The following is an 18,040-nucleotide window of genomic DNA, read 5'->3' as shown; positions in this document are numbered from 1 at the left end:
ATTATTTCAGGTACTTGGCAGGCAGCTATATTTATTATCCATACAGATGTAAATATGGCATCAGTACTGGCAGATACAGGTCAACTGGAGCAAAAACTAAAACTGGAGCAGGACATCCCTGTCTGGGCACACTCGACTGGATATAAATATATCCAGATATATATCCGATATAATCAATGTACATTTTTTCCACAATGTCAAGGAGCACAACTTTATTGCTACTGGGAAGAAGTACAGTTTGGGATTTGATTAATTCATGAGATAATTAACAGATTAAGCAGGTGTGAATAAGCAGTAGAGGATCAACTGTGCTCGACTTCATCCTCTGTTGCGTAACCCTCTTATTTTAAATGACTCCATAAAAAGCCAGTGGTGGATTTCTGAAGCAGAAAATGTTTAAAATGGAGGGACAGCAAAGAAAAATTAATAAAATGCTCTGCTATGAAGACTATACAACATTCCTTTAGATATCTTGAGCTGTTTTGACAGCATATTAAGTGGGTGGTACTAATGATTTGGATCAATTGCTCTGTAGTGAGTCACATTACCATAAAATACACCAATCAGTCATAACATTAAAACCACCGCCTTGTTTCTACACACATTGTCCATTTAATCAGCTTCACTTACCATGTAGAAGCACTTTGTAGTTCTACAATTACTGACTGTAGTCTATCTGTTTCTCTACATGCTTTGTTAGCCCCCTTTCATGCTGTTCTTCAATGGTCAGGACCCCCACAGGACCACCACAGAACAGGTATTATTTGGGTGGTGGATCATTCTCAGCACTGCAGTGACACTGACATGGTGGTGGTGTGTTAGTGTGTGTTGTGCTGGTATGAGTGGAAGTGCTGATGGAGTTTTTAAACACCTGAGTGTCACAGTTGGACTGAGAATAGTCCACCAACCAAAAATATCCAGCCAACAGCGCCCTGTGGGCAGCGTCCTGTGACCACTGATGAAGGTCTAGAAGATGACCAACTCAAACAGCAGCAATAGCTGAGCAATCATCTCTGACTTTACATCCAACTGGACCAACTAGGTAGGAGTGTCTAATAGAGTGGACAGTAAGTGGATACGGTATTTAAAAACTCCAGCAGCACTGCTGTGTCTGATCCACTCATACCAGCACAACACACACTAACACACCACCACCATGTCAGTGTCACTGCAGTGCTGAGAATGATCCACCACCTAAATAATACCTGCTCTGTTGTGGTCCTGTGGGGGTCCTGACCACTGAAGAACAGCATGAAAGGGGGCTAAAAAAGTATGTAGAGAAATAGATGGACTACAGTCAGTAATTGTAGAACTACAAAGTGCTTCTATATGGTAAGTGGAGCTGATAAAATGGACAGTGAGTGTAGAAACAAGGAGGTGGTTTTAATGTTATGGCTGATCGGTGTATATACACAAGGAACTAGAGAAAATTTTTAAATCATTGCAAAATAAATAAGGTGAGAGAGAGACTGAGAAGTGAGGAAACAAGGACAGAAGTGATATAGGAAATAAGACAGACCCAGACAAAGAGAGCAAAGGAAAAATAGCTTTAAATCAGTCACTTCCAATCCCAGCACACATCACACAGTGTAAAAGTGGCAGCAGCAGCCACAAATCTTAAGCAACGACCGTCAATCTCCACAGCACATCAGAGGAACTCTTCATCCAGACAGACACACTACAGGACCACAGAGTCTCCTCAATTCAACGAGGTTGAAAGTTAGATAGGTAAAGTTAGAGGCTCCAGGCCGCTCAGGTGGCGCAGCGGTAAAAAAGACACGCTGCAACCAGAGCTGGATTCTGAGTACCTGGTATCGAATCCAGCTCTGCTTCACCGGTTCGAAGCTGGGTGGCTGTATGAGCAACGATTGCAAACTCCACACAGAAAGAACCCAGAGCGCCCCACCTGGGGATCGAACATAGGACCTTCTTGCTGTGAGGCGACAGTGCTGTCCACTGAGCCACCATGCCGCCTTAATATAAACTTAAGTTGACTCCCAGTAGAACAAGGAGTGGAAGAGGATTCCAGTAGCAACCTGTGCAGCTCTGGTGAATTCCATGCCCAGGAGGGTTAAGGCAGTGCTGGATAATAATGGTGGTCACACAAAATATTGACACTTTGGGCACAATTTGGACACGTTCACTGTGGGGTGTACTCACTTATGTTGCCAGCCATTTAGACATTAATGGCTGTGTGTTGAGTTATTTTCAGAAGACAGTAAATCTACACTGCTATACAAGTTGTACACTGACTACTTTAAGTTATATCCAAGTTTTATTTCTATAGTGTTGTCCCATGAAAAGATATAATAAAATATTTGCAGAAATGTGAGGGGTGTACTCACTTTTGTGATACACTGTAGGCTTTAAATTGCCACATTGATAATATGCCATTATACTGAACCCTTAATGTGTAAATCAGAGTCATCAATTTTCACAGTGAAGTGTATTAGCATAATGAAAATGTATTGCACAATCATTATTGCCTGAAGAATATGCCTAGAAATTAAAGACACACATAACTTCTTTATCTCAGTCCTCATAAATGTCATGTTCTCATTCGATTTTAAAAGCCCCGTCCTATAGAATTTTCTCACCTTGTACTTGGCACTTCCCTGTATCTCCTTGCCTTCCCGTATCCAGTTCACTAAGGGTTTGGGGTTTCCAAAGGCGGTGCAGCTCAGAGTGATGCTGCCCCCCTCTTTAGCCTCCACATACTGAGGTGGTGTGTCTGTAAAGGTGGGAGGAGCTGAAACACAGAAAACACAGAAAAAACATTAAACATTTTCAGTTCTGGATTAAGTCCAGTATCTGTTGCATTTTCTGTAAATCAGATGACATAGTTAACAGCATTGCTCAATTTGATGAGGCTTTAGAAGACTAGCTGTACTGGATGCAGATAAAACCATAGCGTACGTTTACAATTTCGGCATTTAGCAGACGCTTTAATCCAAAGCGTGTTGCAGTTGTGACAGTATACAAGCTAAGCAATAAAGGGTTAAGTGCCTTGCTCAAGGGCCTAACAGTGGCAACCTGGCAGTGGTGGGGCTTGAACCGGCTACCTTCTGATTACTGGTTCAGTACCTTAATCACTAGGCTACAGTAGCCTAGTGTAGAGTGACATTTTACAGCAGTGTTATATGATTTTTTTTATGATCTTGTCATATTTGGTTATTTTTTATATTGAAATGGGAATTTCAGCTTTACTGTACTTTTGATTTCTCTGTCTAATCTGAATCTTCCCGTAATTATCAAATAAAAAAGTCTGGCAATTGTGGTGTAAAGTAAAGCATATACAGTGTATCACAAAAGTGAGTACACCCCTCACATTTCTGCAGATATTTAAGTATATCTTTTCATGGGACAACACTGACAAAATGACACTTTGACACAATGAAAAGTAGTCTGTGTGCAGCTTATATAACAGTGTAAATTTATTCTTCCCTCAAAATAACTCAATATACAGCCATTAATGTCTAAACCACCGGCAACAAAAGTGAGTACACCCCTAAGAGACTACACCCCTAAATGTCCAAATTGAGCACTGCTTGTCATTTTCCCTCCAAAATGTCATGTGACTCGTTAGTGTTACTAGGTCTCGGGTGTGCATAGGGAGCAGATGTGTTCAATTTAGTAGTACAGCTCTCACACTCTCTCATACTGGTCACTGAAAGTTCCAACATGGCACCTCATGGCAAAGAACTCTCTGAGGATCTTAAAAGACGAATTGTTGCGCTACATGAAGATGGCCAAGGCTACAAGAAGATTGCCAACACCCTGAAACTGAGCTGCAGCACAGTGGCCAAGATCATCCAGCGTTTTAAAAGAGCAGGGTCCACTCAGAACAGACCTCGCGTTGGTCGTCCAAAGAAGCTGAGTGCACGTGCTCAGCGTCACATCCAACTGCTGTCTTTGAAAGATAGGCGCAGGAGTGCTGTCAGCATTGCTGCAGAGATTGAAAAGGTGGGGGGTCAGCCTGTCAGTGCTCAGACCATACGCCGCACACTACATCAAATTGGTCTGCATGGCTGTCACCCCAGAAGGAAGCCTCTTCTGAAGTCTCTACACAAGAAAGCCCGCAAACAGTTTGCTGAAGACATGTCAACAAAGGACATGGATTACTGGAACCATGTCCTATGGTCTGATGAGACCAAGATTAATTTGTTTGGTTCAGATGGTCTCAAGCATGTGTGGCGGCAATCAGGTGAGGATTACAAAGATAAGTGTGTCATGCCTACAGTCAAGCATGGTGGTGGGAATGCCATGGTCTGGGGCTGCATGAGTGCAGCAGGTGTTGGGGAGTTACATTTCATTGAGGGACACATGAACTCCAATATGTACTGTGAAATACTGAAGCAGAGCATGATCCCCTCCCTCCGGAAACTGGGTCGCAGGGCAGTGTTCCAGCATGATAATGACCCCAAACACACCTCTAAGACGACCACTGCTTTATTGAAGAGGCTGAGGGTAAAGGTGATGGACTGGCCAAGCATGTCTCCAGACCTAAACCCAATAGAACATCTTTGGGGCATCCTCAAGCGGAAGGTGGAGGAGCGCAAAGTCTCGAATATCCGCCAGCTCCGTGATGTCGTCATGGAGGAGTGGAAAAGCATTCCAGTGGCAACCTGTGAAGCTCTGGTAAACTCCATGCCCAGGAGAGTTAAGGCAGTTCTGGGAAATAATGGTGGCCACACAAAATATTGACACTTCAGGAACTTTCACTAAGGGGTGTACTCACTTTTGTTGCCGGGGGTTTTGACATTAATGGCTGTATATTGAGTTATTTTGAGGGAAGAATAAATTTACACTGTTATATAAGCTGCACACAGACTACTTTTCATTGTGTCAAAGTGTCATTCTGTCAGTGTTGTCCCATGAAAAGATATACTTAAATATCTGCAGAAATGTGAGGGGTGTACTCACTTTTGTGATACACTGTATATATACATATATATATATATATATATATATATACATATATATATATATATATATATATATATATATATATACATATATATATATATATATATATATATATATATATATATATATATATACAGTGTATCACAAAAGTGAGTACACCCCTCACATTTCTGCAGATATTTAAGTATATCTTTTCATGGGACAACACTGACAAAATGACACTTTGACACAATGAAAAGTAGTCTGTGTGCAGCTTATATAACAGTGTAAATTTATTCTTCCCTCAAAATAACTCAATATACAGCCATTAATGTCTAAACCACCGGCAACAAAAGTGAGTACACCCCTTAGTGAAAGTTCCTAAAGTGTCAATATTTTGTGTGGCCACCATTATTTCCCAGAACTGCCTTAACTCTCCTGGGCATGGAGTTTACCAGAGCTTCACAGGTTGCCACTGGAATGCTTTTCCACTCCTCCATGACGACATCACGGAGCTGGCGGATATTCGAGACTTTGCGCTCCTCCACCTTCCGCTTGAGGATGCCCCAAAGATGTTCTATTGGGTTTAGGTCTGGAGACATGCTTGGCCAGTCCATCACCTTTACCCTCAGCCTCTTCAATAAAGCAGTGGTCGTCTTAGAGGTGTGTTTGGGGTCATTATCATGCTGGAACACTGCCCTGCGACCTAGTTTCCGGAGGGAGGGGATCATGCTCTGCTTCAGTATTTCACAGTACATATTGGAGTTCATGTGTCCCTCAATGAAATGTAACTCCCCAACACCTGCTGCACTCATGCAGCCCCAGACCATGGCATTCCCACCTCCATGCTTGACTGTAGGCATGACACACTTATCTTTGTACTCCTCACCTGATTGCCGCCACACATGCTTGAGACCATCTGAACCAAACAAATTAATCTTGGTCTCATCAGACCATAGGACATGGTTCCAGTAATCCATGTCCTTTGTTGACATGTCTTCAGCAAACTGTTTGCGGGCTTTCTTGTGTAGAGACCTCAGAAGAGGCTTCCTTCTGGGGTGACAGCCATGCAGACCAATTTGATGTAGTGTGCGGCGTATGGTCTGAGCACTGACAGGCTGACCCCCCACCTTTTCAATCTCTGCAGCAATGCTGACAGCACTCCTGCGCCTATCTTTCAGAGACACCAGTTGGATGTGACGCTGAGCACGTGCACTCAGCTTCTTTGGACGACCAACGCAAGGTCTGTTCTGAGTGGACCCTGCTCTTTTAAAACGCTGGATGATCTTGGCCACTGTGCTGCAGCTCAGTTTCAGGGTGTTGGCAATCTTCTTGTAGCCTTGGCCATCTTCATGTAGCGCAACAATTCGTCTTTTAAGATCCTCAGGAAGTTCTTTGCCATGAGGTGTCATGTTGGAACTTTCAGTGACCAGTATGAGAGAGTGTGAGAGCTGTACTACACACCTGCTCCCTATGCACACCTGAGACCTAGTAAAACTAACAAATCACATGACATTTTGGAGGGAAAATGACAAGCAGTGCTCAATTTGGACATTGAGGGGTGTAGTCTCTTAGGGGTGTACTCACTTTTGTTGCCGGTGGTTTAGACATTAATGGCTGTATATTGAGTTATTTTGAGGGAAGAATAAATTTACACTGTTATATAAGCTGCACACAGACTACTTTTCATTGTGTCAAAGTGTCATTTTGTCAGTGTTGTCCCATGAAAAGATATACTTAAATATCTGCAGAAATGTGAGGGGTGTACTCACTTTTGTGATACACTGTATATATATATATATATATATAATGCGGATCAGCACTGTGTACGGAGAGACACACCCTGACAGCACTCTTTTCCCATCTCTGTGCAGGCGCCATCAATGCATTAGTTATGAGAGTGTCCCTATCCGGTTTTTTAATATCCCACCCCTATCTGAACAACAGGCCAATCATTGTTCATGTGGCTGCTCAGCCCAGACGGCAGGCAGAGCTGAGACTCGATACAATGTATTCGAGATCCCAGCTCTGGTTCCAGCGTGTGTTTTTACTGCTGTGCCACCTGAGCGGCGCTTAAATGCTTTTCTGCACAGGGATTTAAGTCCGCCATATTATCATAAAAGTACATACCCAAACAAAACCCAACACCTTTGGGATGAATTAGAATGTTGACTCCATAATCAAATTGTGCAAACTCACACAGACAAACTCCAAACTCTAGTGAACAGATTAACCAAAAGAGGTTTTTATAGGGAGGGGCAATTCCAAATTAATGCCCATGGTTTTGAAAATGTATTACGAACAGGCTCCTGGACAGGTGTCCACATACTTTTGGCCATACAGTGCCAGTCCAGATTATATCCTTTACAACTCTGTCTGGTCCATGAGTGGCTCTGTGTGTTTTGTTAAACATTTCTGAATGGATTCTTTCTCCAGGCACTTTAACTGCAGTTGGACAGAGCTCTGTTTCTTCCTACGATCATTTTGGCAGGAGGAGAGCAGTATCAGCTCAAATAGCACAGCAGCCATGCCAGATCTCAGTCACATGATGATCACTGTGCCAAGCTCTGTTAGTGGCCTGACCTGGGCACAGCAGGCACACATCAATGGGTAATTTAACAGCAGAGAAAAAGAAAACAATATTCCAACATAGCAAACTAGGACGTGAAAATACAGGTGCTGCGCTCGGCTGCACATTACTGTCGAGACACTGGATAAAGTCTCTACGTAGACACAGCCGAGTCTGAGGGAGAAAAGGCCAGACTGGGTACTACCTCTGGTTTGGTCAGGGTACCAGTTGGAGCGTGGAGAGCCTGAAATGTTCCTCTATGTATGTACGGTTCTTGTATGTATCTGCTTTGTGAAAAGAATTAGTCAGTGATGTTACACTTCAGCAAAGGCTTGTGCTAGTATGCAGCTCTCCTCGACCAGTGTGACCAGTTGTGCATGAGAAGAAGGTTGCGAGTAAGAGGGACTTGGACAGTTGGAAAAGAGGTGAAGATGCAGACAAAAAGGATTTAAAGATACATGTTTTTAACAACTTAAAGAAAATGTTATAGCTTTATCTATCTTTTGATACTGTAATGAAATCAAAGTTTAGTGACATTTACTAGATGACCAATCAGGCACCTAACACACGCCCCTCTAACACAATGGATTCTTTTCACCCTTATGAGACGGGTTCAGATTCACTTTGTATCGCGTACAAAGAGTCCGCTAGCACACCAATGCCGAAATTCTGAACTCCCGTGTTCGAAACTCGCTGTTGCCTCCTGTCAGCTGGTAGCCATTTAGCAGGCATAATTGCTTATTATTATACTTATTGGCCACCGTATCTGTAGTGTGGGGGCCGGACTATGTGTGGGTAGGTGGGTCTTCATATGCTGTGTAAGGACCCTGATTGACAGAAGAGACGCCTGTACAGAGTTCATGGGCTAGAAGAGGAGGGCTGTACACGTGTCGGAAGAGGCGTGTGCAGCAATTTGCTCTCCTCGGATGCAATCTGGTATCTCTCAGCAGCGGAAGACAAATTAAGTGCACTAAATTGGGAGGAAAAATGGGGAGAACATATACATTGTATACATCTCTACAAGTTTTGCACACCTGGATTTGGACGATTTTTCCTATCCTTTATAGTAGATCCTCTTAAGTATCATTACCTTGAATGGCTAACTTTTATGAACTTGTACCTCCAGGTGTCTCCACAGACATTTGATGCTGTTTCAGAGACTTGCCCCAGCATTCAGAGACTTGCCCCAACACTAAAATCCCTACAAATTGTTTTATATCTTCACCCTCATCTATTCCTCACCATGATTTGATCATGAAGATCCACAGACAGTTTCCTGGACATCATGGCTTATTTTGTCCAGACAATGCAGTGTAAATTGTGAGCCTTACAGACCCAGGTATGAGCCTGTCCAGATTATGTCCAATCAATTCACACAGCATTAACTGAGTTCTAGACACTTCTCAAAATAATAAAAAAAAGCCAGCATGGTACGCCTGACCACAATTTAAGATCTTAAATCTTAAACCCAGCAGCTCTTTAGTTCATGCACAGCTAGACTGGCAGGTTTTACAGGTTTGCTTTGTCTGATCAGACATGATGCCAGGCTCCAGCTGGTTGTGTTTGGTGCCAGTCAAGTTGCACCTGCAGTGTTAGTATAGAGGGCTCTCTGCTGGGGCTTAATATGGTTTTAAAGTAAAAGTACTCTGTTATCGGATTTTGTAAGATTTCTACAGCATTTTTCTCTTGATTTTATCCACGATTTGCCTCACACACACTGACATTTGATGTTGACATTTTTGAAATCTTAAGACTGCAATAACAAAATAAACATGTCTTATACAAGTGTATTCATACAATTGCCTTTTGCTTCACATGAGAGTTTAAGATAAATGTTTTTGAATAGCATTTTGCATTATTTGCATTTACAATTATGGCACTGTGGCACACAATACATGCAATTGAGGTTTACCGGCCTTACTCAAGGGCATAACAATGGGAACCTAGCTATAGTGGGAACTGAACCAAAGACTTTTTAATTACTAGTAATAAGTACATTAACTGGGTGGCATTGTGGCTCGGAGGGTACTACTGTCACCTTACAGCAAGAAGGTCCAGGTCCTTTATGTGTGGTTGCATTGATTTTAAGGTATTACTGCTGGTTTTTAAGGCCTTAAATGGGATGGCACCATCACACCTTGCAGAATTGTTTGCAGAAGTTTGGATTCCTCTGAAAGCCCCAAGATCTGGTAACCTAATGCATTTGGAAACATCGAGGTCTAAGCTCAAGAGCAGAGGTGATCGAGCCTTTGCAGTAACTGCTCCGAAATTATGCATAACTTGCCTTCCCAGATTAGGACTGCACAATCACTTGGTGTTTTTAAGTTAAGGCTGAAGACACATCTTAATACTTTGGCGTTTAATGCTGGTTGAGGGGTGTAGCGACTGTTATTATTAGTTTTAATATGTATCATGTTTTAGGAATGTAATGTATTATGTTTTTCATGGTATTGTGGGATTTAATTGTATCCTTGACAGTTTTTTATGCTACATAGTATACTGTGCCTGTAAAGCACTTTGGTCAACCACGGCTGTGTTTTAGGGTGCTATATGAATAAACTTTGCATTGCCTTGCCCTGCCTTGCCTTGGTGTTTGCATGTTTCCTCCCACAGTCCAAGACATGCAGTTAGGTTGTTCAGAGATACTAAAAAAATGCTGATAGCAATGTCGATAGCATTGCCTGAGATTCTAACTCAAGAGCTGGAACAATCCATGGTCATATCATCACAACTACTGATGGAATTAGCTCAGCTACAGAACCGTTACTTTCACTTTTTTTTGGTTAGCTCGTTTTCTATGAGGGTGAAGTTGATAAAACTGTTTATTAAAGATAACAAAATTCATCAAATCGCATTAAATCTACAAAGGAAAGATTTCACCGCTACCAGTTTAGGCATTCTGCACAGCAGAGTAAACCAGACTGTGTATGTCAGCTCAGAATAGAACAGCAGGGAATTCAGAACAGGACCGAGATAAACTGATACCCAGAACTAATTACACTCACAATGTAAAAAACAAACCCATTCACTGTCAAGCCAGTCATAATGAGAAAATCCTCTTTGCTGATGACTGATCATCCACACGCAGTGGTTTCTCATCTCCGCATTCAAGTGTGTATAGACTCATCATACTGTTATTGAAACAATCCAGTGATTAATGCAGAGACTTTCATTATACACCCATTATGGTAAAAAGCATATAACAGCATTCACTCTTATTAAGGCTTTTTTTTTTTTTTTTTTTTTTTACAAGATTAGTGTAGTGTACTCACGAATTGTCTCTAATCTGACCACATTTTTCAGTAACAAGTAATCTAACGCGTTACTATTTCCAATCCAGTAATCAGATTAAAGTTACGTATCCAAGTTACTGTGCGTTACTATTTTTGCGTCTCGGAGAGTGACGTCTGGCCTATGCGACAATTAAATAATTGGAGATTGGAGGAAGTATGCACTACTTGGCCGGTAAAGAAGTACATACTTTCAGTACAGAAGTATGCAGTATGCACACAACACCGCTACGTACTACACGTGGGGACGTGATGACTCATTACAAACCCCATTCGCCAAAATTTGGATATTTATCGTCTTTTTGTTATTTATTTGTCTCTAAAAATTTTATTTTATTTATCTTACTTACACTGGTGAACAGAGGACTTAGGTTTCCTCTATCTTTCTTGTTTCTTATTCCGCTTCAATCGCCTATGCAGCTCCAGTTGCATTACGGCAGCTGCTGAATGTAACTAATAAAGTAACTTGTAATCTAACTTAGTTACTTTCAAAATCAAGTAATCAATAAAGTAACTAAGTTACTTTTTAAAGGTAACTATGCCATCACTCAGTGTACTTATTCTGTCAAAAGAGTCCTTGTGCTTTACAATAACGCTCCAATTTCTCCCAAAAATGTAAAATAGGGTTGAGGCCTTATGTTAACCATGTCCAGAGGCAGTGTCGACTGCTCTGGCTCTGAGGCATCTAGGATGGACCATCACACAGTGGAAATGTGTATTGCGGTCAGACAAATCAGCATTCCAGGTCTTCTTTGGAAAAAAAAATGGATGCCATGTGCTCCGGACCAAAGACGAAAAGGACCATCCAGACTCTTATCAGCAACAAGTCCAAAAGCCAGGGTTGGTCATGGTATGGGGCTGTGTCAGTGCCCTTGGTAAAGGTCATTTACACTTCTGTGATGGCAGCATTAATGCAGAAAAGTACATTGAGATCTTAGAGCAACGTGTGCTGCCTTCAAGACGTCGTCTTTTCCAGGGACATTCATGCATGTTTCAACAAGACAATGCAAAACCGACTGCTGCACACATTACAAGGGCATGGCTGCGGAAGAAGAGGGTACGGGTACTGGACTGGCCTGCCTGCAGTCCTGACCTGTCCCTAATAGAGAACGTGTGGAGAATTTTAAAACGGAAAATGCAACAACGACGACCCCGTACTGTTGCACATCTTAAGACGTGTATGCAGGAAGAATGGGACAAAATAAAAGCTGCAACACTAAATCACTTGGTCTCCTCGGTGCCAAAACGTCTTTTAAGTGTGGTGAAAAGGAACGGCAACATTACAAAGTGGTAAATGCTGTCCCAACTTTTTTTGGAATGTGTTGCAGGCCTGAAATGCAGGAATGAATGTTTAATAACAAATGAAGGCCGCTCAGGTGGCGCAGCGGTAAAAAGTACGCAAGCACACCAGAGTTGGGGTTTCGAATACATCGTATCGAATCTCGGCTCTGCCTTCCGACTGGGCTGGGCGGTTGCATGAACAATGATTGGCTGTTATTCATAGGGTTAGGGGTAAAAAGTCGGATCATAGGTCCTCATAACTGGTGCAACTGCTGCCCCTGCTGGCTGTCTTATGGCGCCTGTACAGGGCTGAGGAATAATGCTGATGGGGGTGTGGCCCTCTGTACACAGTGCCCGTCGGTGTATGAACTCGACTCGTGCAGGTGAAAAATGCAGCCTGTACTGACTGTGACCCCAAAAAATCTGGCAGAAACCCCAAAGAATCTGGCAGAAACACTTCTGACTGTGGGTCCTTGAGCAAAATTCTTATCAATGTTACAACAAAAATCCAATCTCGCCCCTCACATTAACATCTGCTGAATATGGATGCATTTATAATTAGATCACATACTAATTTCATGCAAATTAGCTACCTAACTAGGTGGAGTGTCGAAAGCTAGCCAGCCATCACCATCTCAGGTAAAACAAACTGAAGCCACGGTTATGGTTTTATTACTGTGTACCCATAAGGTACCCAGCGTAGCCTGGTCAGAGTGTCACATGTACACGTGTTCAGCTCCAGTGTCCTGTTGTTGTCAGCAACAGTGTGATCTTCACAGCCTAGATTGCCATCTGATGAGTGAGAGCAGCATACGGTCCATCTGACTCTGTTGAATACTCAACACCCACACAAAGCTGTGAAACCATCAGCACCATGGAGCTCAACAAGTCAACAGAACTGAACAGATCTGCACTATATGGCCACAAGTATGTAGACACCTTTTCTAATTATTATTCATAAGTATAAAAACATTACAGTTATGTGCTGTGTAGTTTGAGAGGTTACTACACATCACGTAATTTTTTTTAATTTTTCTCCCTTTGTCATTTTCAAGTCCCAACTGTGAATCCACTGCTGCTTGCACTTTCCAATCTGAGTGGATTACCACCCCCTCTAACACGTGTCCAACCTGAGGCCACTTCATTTCACCAGTATTGGGTTCCCACACTAGCAGATAAATCATATTCAATGAAGGTATATATATATTATATTTTCTTTATGCATTTTCTCCCCTTTTTCTCCCTTTCAGAGCGTCCAATTGCCCGATTGCGTCATGCTTCCTCCCCACTCCAACACGTGGGCAGCAGCCGTATGCATCTTATCACCTACACTTTGACGAGTGCAGTGCAGCTCAGCGTTGTGTACGGAGAGACACACCCTGAGAGCACTTTTTTCTCATCTCTGTGCAGGCGCCATCAATCAGCCAGCAGAGGTCATAATTTGCACCAGTCATGAGAGAGAGAGACCCCATCCGGCTTAGTCCCGCCCATATCTGAACAACAGGTAAATCGTTGTTCATGTGGCCGCTCAGCCTTAGCTGGCAGGCAGAGCTGAGATTCGATACGATGTACTCGAGATCCCAGCTCTGGTTCCAGTGTGTGTTTTTACCGCTGCTCCACCTAAGTGGCCCAATGAAGGTTTATTTTTAAAGGAAAATACAAATGGGTTCTTTATTTTTTTAATGTGCCCTAGTAGAAATTAGTGAGGCCGCTGTTCTGTGTTTAGCCAATCAGGTATGAGCTTTACTAAGGGAAAAGTCTGATTTATTAAAAACCAAACCTAAAAAACCTAACAGACACAAAAAAACATTTAATATTTATTTTTAAGTTAGATTTATCAGCTTAGAATTCCATATTAATAGCAAGTAATTAAATAGTTTGTCACAGTCATGTCACCACGGTTGGTAAAAGCAGTGTTGGGACAGATGGAACTGATATTAGCAATTTCCACTGCAGGAGGTGCAGACTGGCACTCATCACTGATAAACTGGCCTTTCAACACCAACAGCTTGTCTGTGTTGCAGATTAAAGACCAAACTCAATTCATAGACTCACTCATCCACACACACACAAAAACACACACACACACACACACAGCTGCAAAGCTGTTGTATCATACTCTCTCAGTATGTAGCAGAACAAGCTGATAAGGTAAAATCAATGGTTTTCAATTTGGCCCTAAGCTTCTTACTACCAAAACACCTCGCTCCAGTGGGTAGAATATGAGTTAGCCATCCAGATTTAGAAACAGGAACCCACACCTTCAATAGACATTTAAAATAAGCAAAAACCTGCTCATGTAACTACACATCGTAAATTTCTATTAGATCTACCAACAAATCTACCAGCAGATAATATTCATCACTTAGTATGGAAGAGCCTAGAGAGGGAAGCCCTGGTAAGGATTTACCTCCTTGCCACTGTGACAGCAAATCCTACTGTTTGGTAAAGGTGCCAGAACTAGCGGTGGAGAAATAGAAAGAAAGTCATCCATATGTGCTGAGACTCTCTAAAATAATACACCGCTGACCACTGCAAAGATTTAACCAGTGGCTACACATGGGTTGTTTGTGTGTTATAAGTTTATTCTAATATGTTTTGACTAAACGTATTAGTTAATGCAATTATAATGATTAATTAATTTAAAATTAATCAATTAAAAAAAAAGGTAGATGTAAATAATGTAACTGGTGACATAGGCAAGCATACTGAGAATGCAATGCCTTGAACTTGTGGGAGGAAACCGGAGCACCTGGAGGAACCCACACAGGGAGAACATGCAAACTTCACACAGAAAGAACCCTGGGCACGTGAACAGGGAATTAAGCCCAGGCCCTTCTTGTTTTGACGCAACAGTGACACCACTGTGCCACAGTGCTGCCCCTTTTTATTCAATAAAGCATAAAGACTTGATATGAAATGAAATTCAGTGATGTTTATATTTTGGGGTGTCATAATCTTGCCGGTTATCAGTTAACTGTCAACAAATAATGGTTGGTTAATGGTTAAAAGAAATTGGCAATTCTGAACTCCCCAAATTCAAATCTCAGCTCTGCTACCAGTCAAGTGGGCACCCCCTAGCGAGCACAATTGACAGTGCCTGCAGCAGACAAAAATTGGCCAGTAAGTCTGCTAGGTTAAATTTGCATCCCTACTTGGAACATTACTTAACATAGCACTGAAGCGTCCCAAAGAAAAAGCAGCAAATGCTTATTTAACACAGTGTTAAATCAAATGAATCAGGCAATAGTAAAAGTAGACAATAGTTGCAGCACTATGACCTTCAGACACAAATCCCAAAACAGTTTTTTTCACCCTAATCCAAGCCTGTCAGCATAACAGATCCGACAAGCATGTTAACAGATCTGCTAAAAAGTCTATGTTAGTAAAATAGTACTTAGTGGAAGGCTGGGACTCACCGTTCACTGTGAGATGCACCCAGCTGCCATTGTGGAAGGCGTCGTACTGCTGTTCCAACATCAGCACCTTGCACTCGTACCAGCCCTGATCCTCCGACCGTACCCTCTCAATCCGCAGAGATGATTTTCCATGCAGAGTGGCTCGTCCTGAGGAGGACACAGAGACGTCTCTGTACTGCAATGTATTCATAATTACTAACATGCTAAACACCTTAAACACAGTAATACAGGCAATTCTATTGTAATTGTTGTTTGCGAACTTGATTTTGAACCGGTTCCACGTGTTTCCACAAAAAAAAAGAGGTTCCAGACAGAGAACTAATGTTCTAATCTGGCACCATAGAATACTTGGTTTTTCAGCGCGAACCGTGGCGTCATGGCTTGTCAAAGTGTAGAGATTTGGGTGCTTTAAGCTGTAAAAACGCTGTGCTGGTGTCTCGTATGGAACTTAATGATGCACTTCCAACTTTTAAAGTTCACCTGATTAAATTTTGATCCAGTTTGCCGCTGATATTTTCAAAGCGCCTCAAAAGAGATTAACTGTGTGATATGACGTGGTAAAAGCTACCCGGACAGAGCGAACAATGCTTAACGTGAAAAAGCGTAGCGTGGCTTGTTGTACTAAAACAACGACTGATTAATTTCGGCAATACAGAGCGCTTATAACCAGTAATAACGTAGATAAATGTAGTTTCTGTGTAGTACTTTTAGTACATTTAGCCACGTTACGCTCAGAACCCCGGGCTACATAAACACCACATGTGAAGTAAATACAGCTAAACACAGGTACATGTATTGTATTTTAAAGTGGATTTGATGGTTATTTCACACAAATGGATGTTTGTCTTGTGGAACTTTAGTGATGTTTTATCGCTCAAGTCGAGCGCTGAGCAAATCGGCTATTTGTGCCGAGGGTCGTGGTGAGAGCGAAGCGCAAAATGCTTGACACATAATGCACTAAAGAAAACAACAATGATAACAAACACGTCTACGTCTTCTTATCACCAATAGTTGAGTGATGCTTTTTGTATAAAAACGAACATCTGTAACAACAGCACAAATGCTTTCACGTAATCTACACACTCCGCCATCATGTTACTACTACTTTCATTGTGTAACGCCCACCATTGATGACGCCCACCATTGATGACGCAGGCTTGGTTCCCAAAACTGGTGGAATCGCGGGTCGGTTCTCTAAAAAACACCAAGGTTCAAAGAAACCTGAACAGAACCAGTTCAAGAACCATGGTTCTTTTGGTGGAAAAGCGCTAAGAGTGACACGCTCACTGACTTCATACTGCTGGGATCAAAGTTCTAGAGAGTTTGGAGTGAGCTCGTCTTAAATTTTCCAATAGAATGACAGCAGAGTATGACACAAAAATAATGCATGAAACTCTGTGACTTCATTCTACAAAATCCCATTTTAAACACATGAATATTCAAATTATCAATTTAATTACATTCTTACTCTATTAGCGGCTTAATCACACATATTCTAACAGATGGGAAAACATCCTTCTTACTTGCTGTTTCTATTTAAACAAATAGACATTCCATATTGTCCTTTTTACCAGCCACAAACATAAATTCCTCCTTAATAGTTTAATTTAATCACTAAATGTGATCTTTTGTAAACTAGCTCAAAGAAGAATAAGACAGGGCCGTTTTTCTATTGGATTTCTTGACACAAATGGCAAGCTAATCTTTACTCATGCACACTGTTAATCCTTTTCTAGTTCTTATTTATGGTCAGATTCTGATCACATGACACTATTAGCTAATACATTATTCCTTAAAATAAAACATGTACAAACCTAAAGCTAATACACACTTCTGTACCACTTCAATTCCACTGTCCTTGTTATGCTGAGAACGGTCAACTACCAAAATTAAGTGTCAAACTATGTAAAGGCAGGCTTAGTTGCAATAAGAAACTGTTTATTCATTTTCATTCATTTTCAGCAGACGCCTTTATCCAAAGCAACTTACATTACAGTTACAGTATACATTCTGAGCAATTGAGGGTTAAGGGCCTTGCTCAGGGGCCCAACAGCAGCAACCTGGCAGTGGTGGGGCTTGAACCAGCGACCCTCTGATCACTGGTCCAGTACCTTAACCACTAGGCTATAGCTGGTTTATTTATGAAAATGCCCTTACATGGTTAGTGCCACTGTAAAAATTCAAGTTTCAGTGAGTCTACTAGCACCTTAGTGTATAGTAGTACAGTAGCTGAGCTGTATGAACACAAGCCGTCACTGTCTGGTGTCCTACAGATATTGAACACTGACCTGGAGATGAAATACAAATCTAACATCAGTAATAAAAAATAAAAACAGACAGGAACAACAAGAACACATGCTGTTGGCTAAAAGTCCCAGGTGGGGATATAAAGGTTCTATAAAGGTCAGAACAGTGCTCTCGCATCAAGCTGCTCTCTCCCTCAGTCCATGTTTCTGTAAATCCACAAATCCTTCATTCAGAAGAATCTCAACAGTGTGTATAGACACATCTACACATCGCTTCCACGTGTGGGTGTCGAAGATTTCATTCCAAAGCATAGACATTAATAGAAGTAT

General features: G+C 41.8%; 1 protein-coding gene across 1 annotated transcript in view; it reads right to left on the bottom strand.

Annotated features, from left to right (window-relative positions):
- igsf9bb (immunoglobulin superfamily, member 9Bb) overlaps nucleotides 1-18,040 on the bottom strand; it is a 100,395-nt gene that overhangs the window by 50,533 nt on the left and 31,822 nt on the right. The window contains exons 3-4 of the mRNA XM_063011931.1: nucleotides 15,465-15,611; nucleotides 2,598-2,749 (exon numbers count right to left, since the gene is read on the bottom strand). Of these exons, the coding sequence (XP_062868001.1) occupies nucleotides 2,598-2,749; nucleotides 15,465-15,611 (299 nt within the window). The remainder of the gene's footprint in view (nucleotides 1-2,597; nucleotides 2,750-15,464; nucleotides 15,612-18,040) is intronic.

This window comes from Trichomycterus rosablanca, chromosome 16 (assembly GCF_030014385.1).
Source record: "Trichomycterus rosablanca isolate fTriRos1 chromosome 16, fTriRos1.hap1, whole genome shotgun sequence".
Taxonomy (NCBI): Eukaryota; Metazoa; Chordata; class Actinopteri; order Siluriformes; family Trichomycteridae; genus Trichomycterus; species Trichomycterus rosablanca.
Note: the sequence above shows the minus strand (reverse complement) of the source record. Positions and strands in the feature narration are given on the sequence as shown.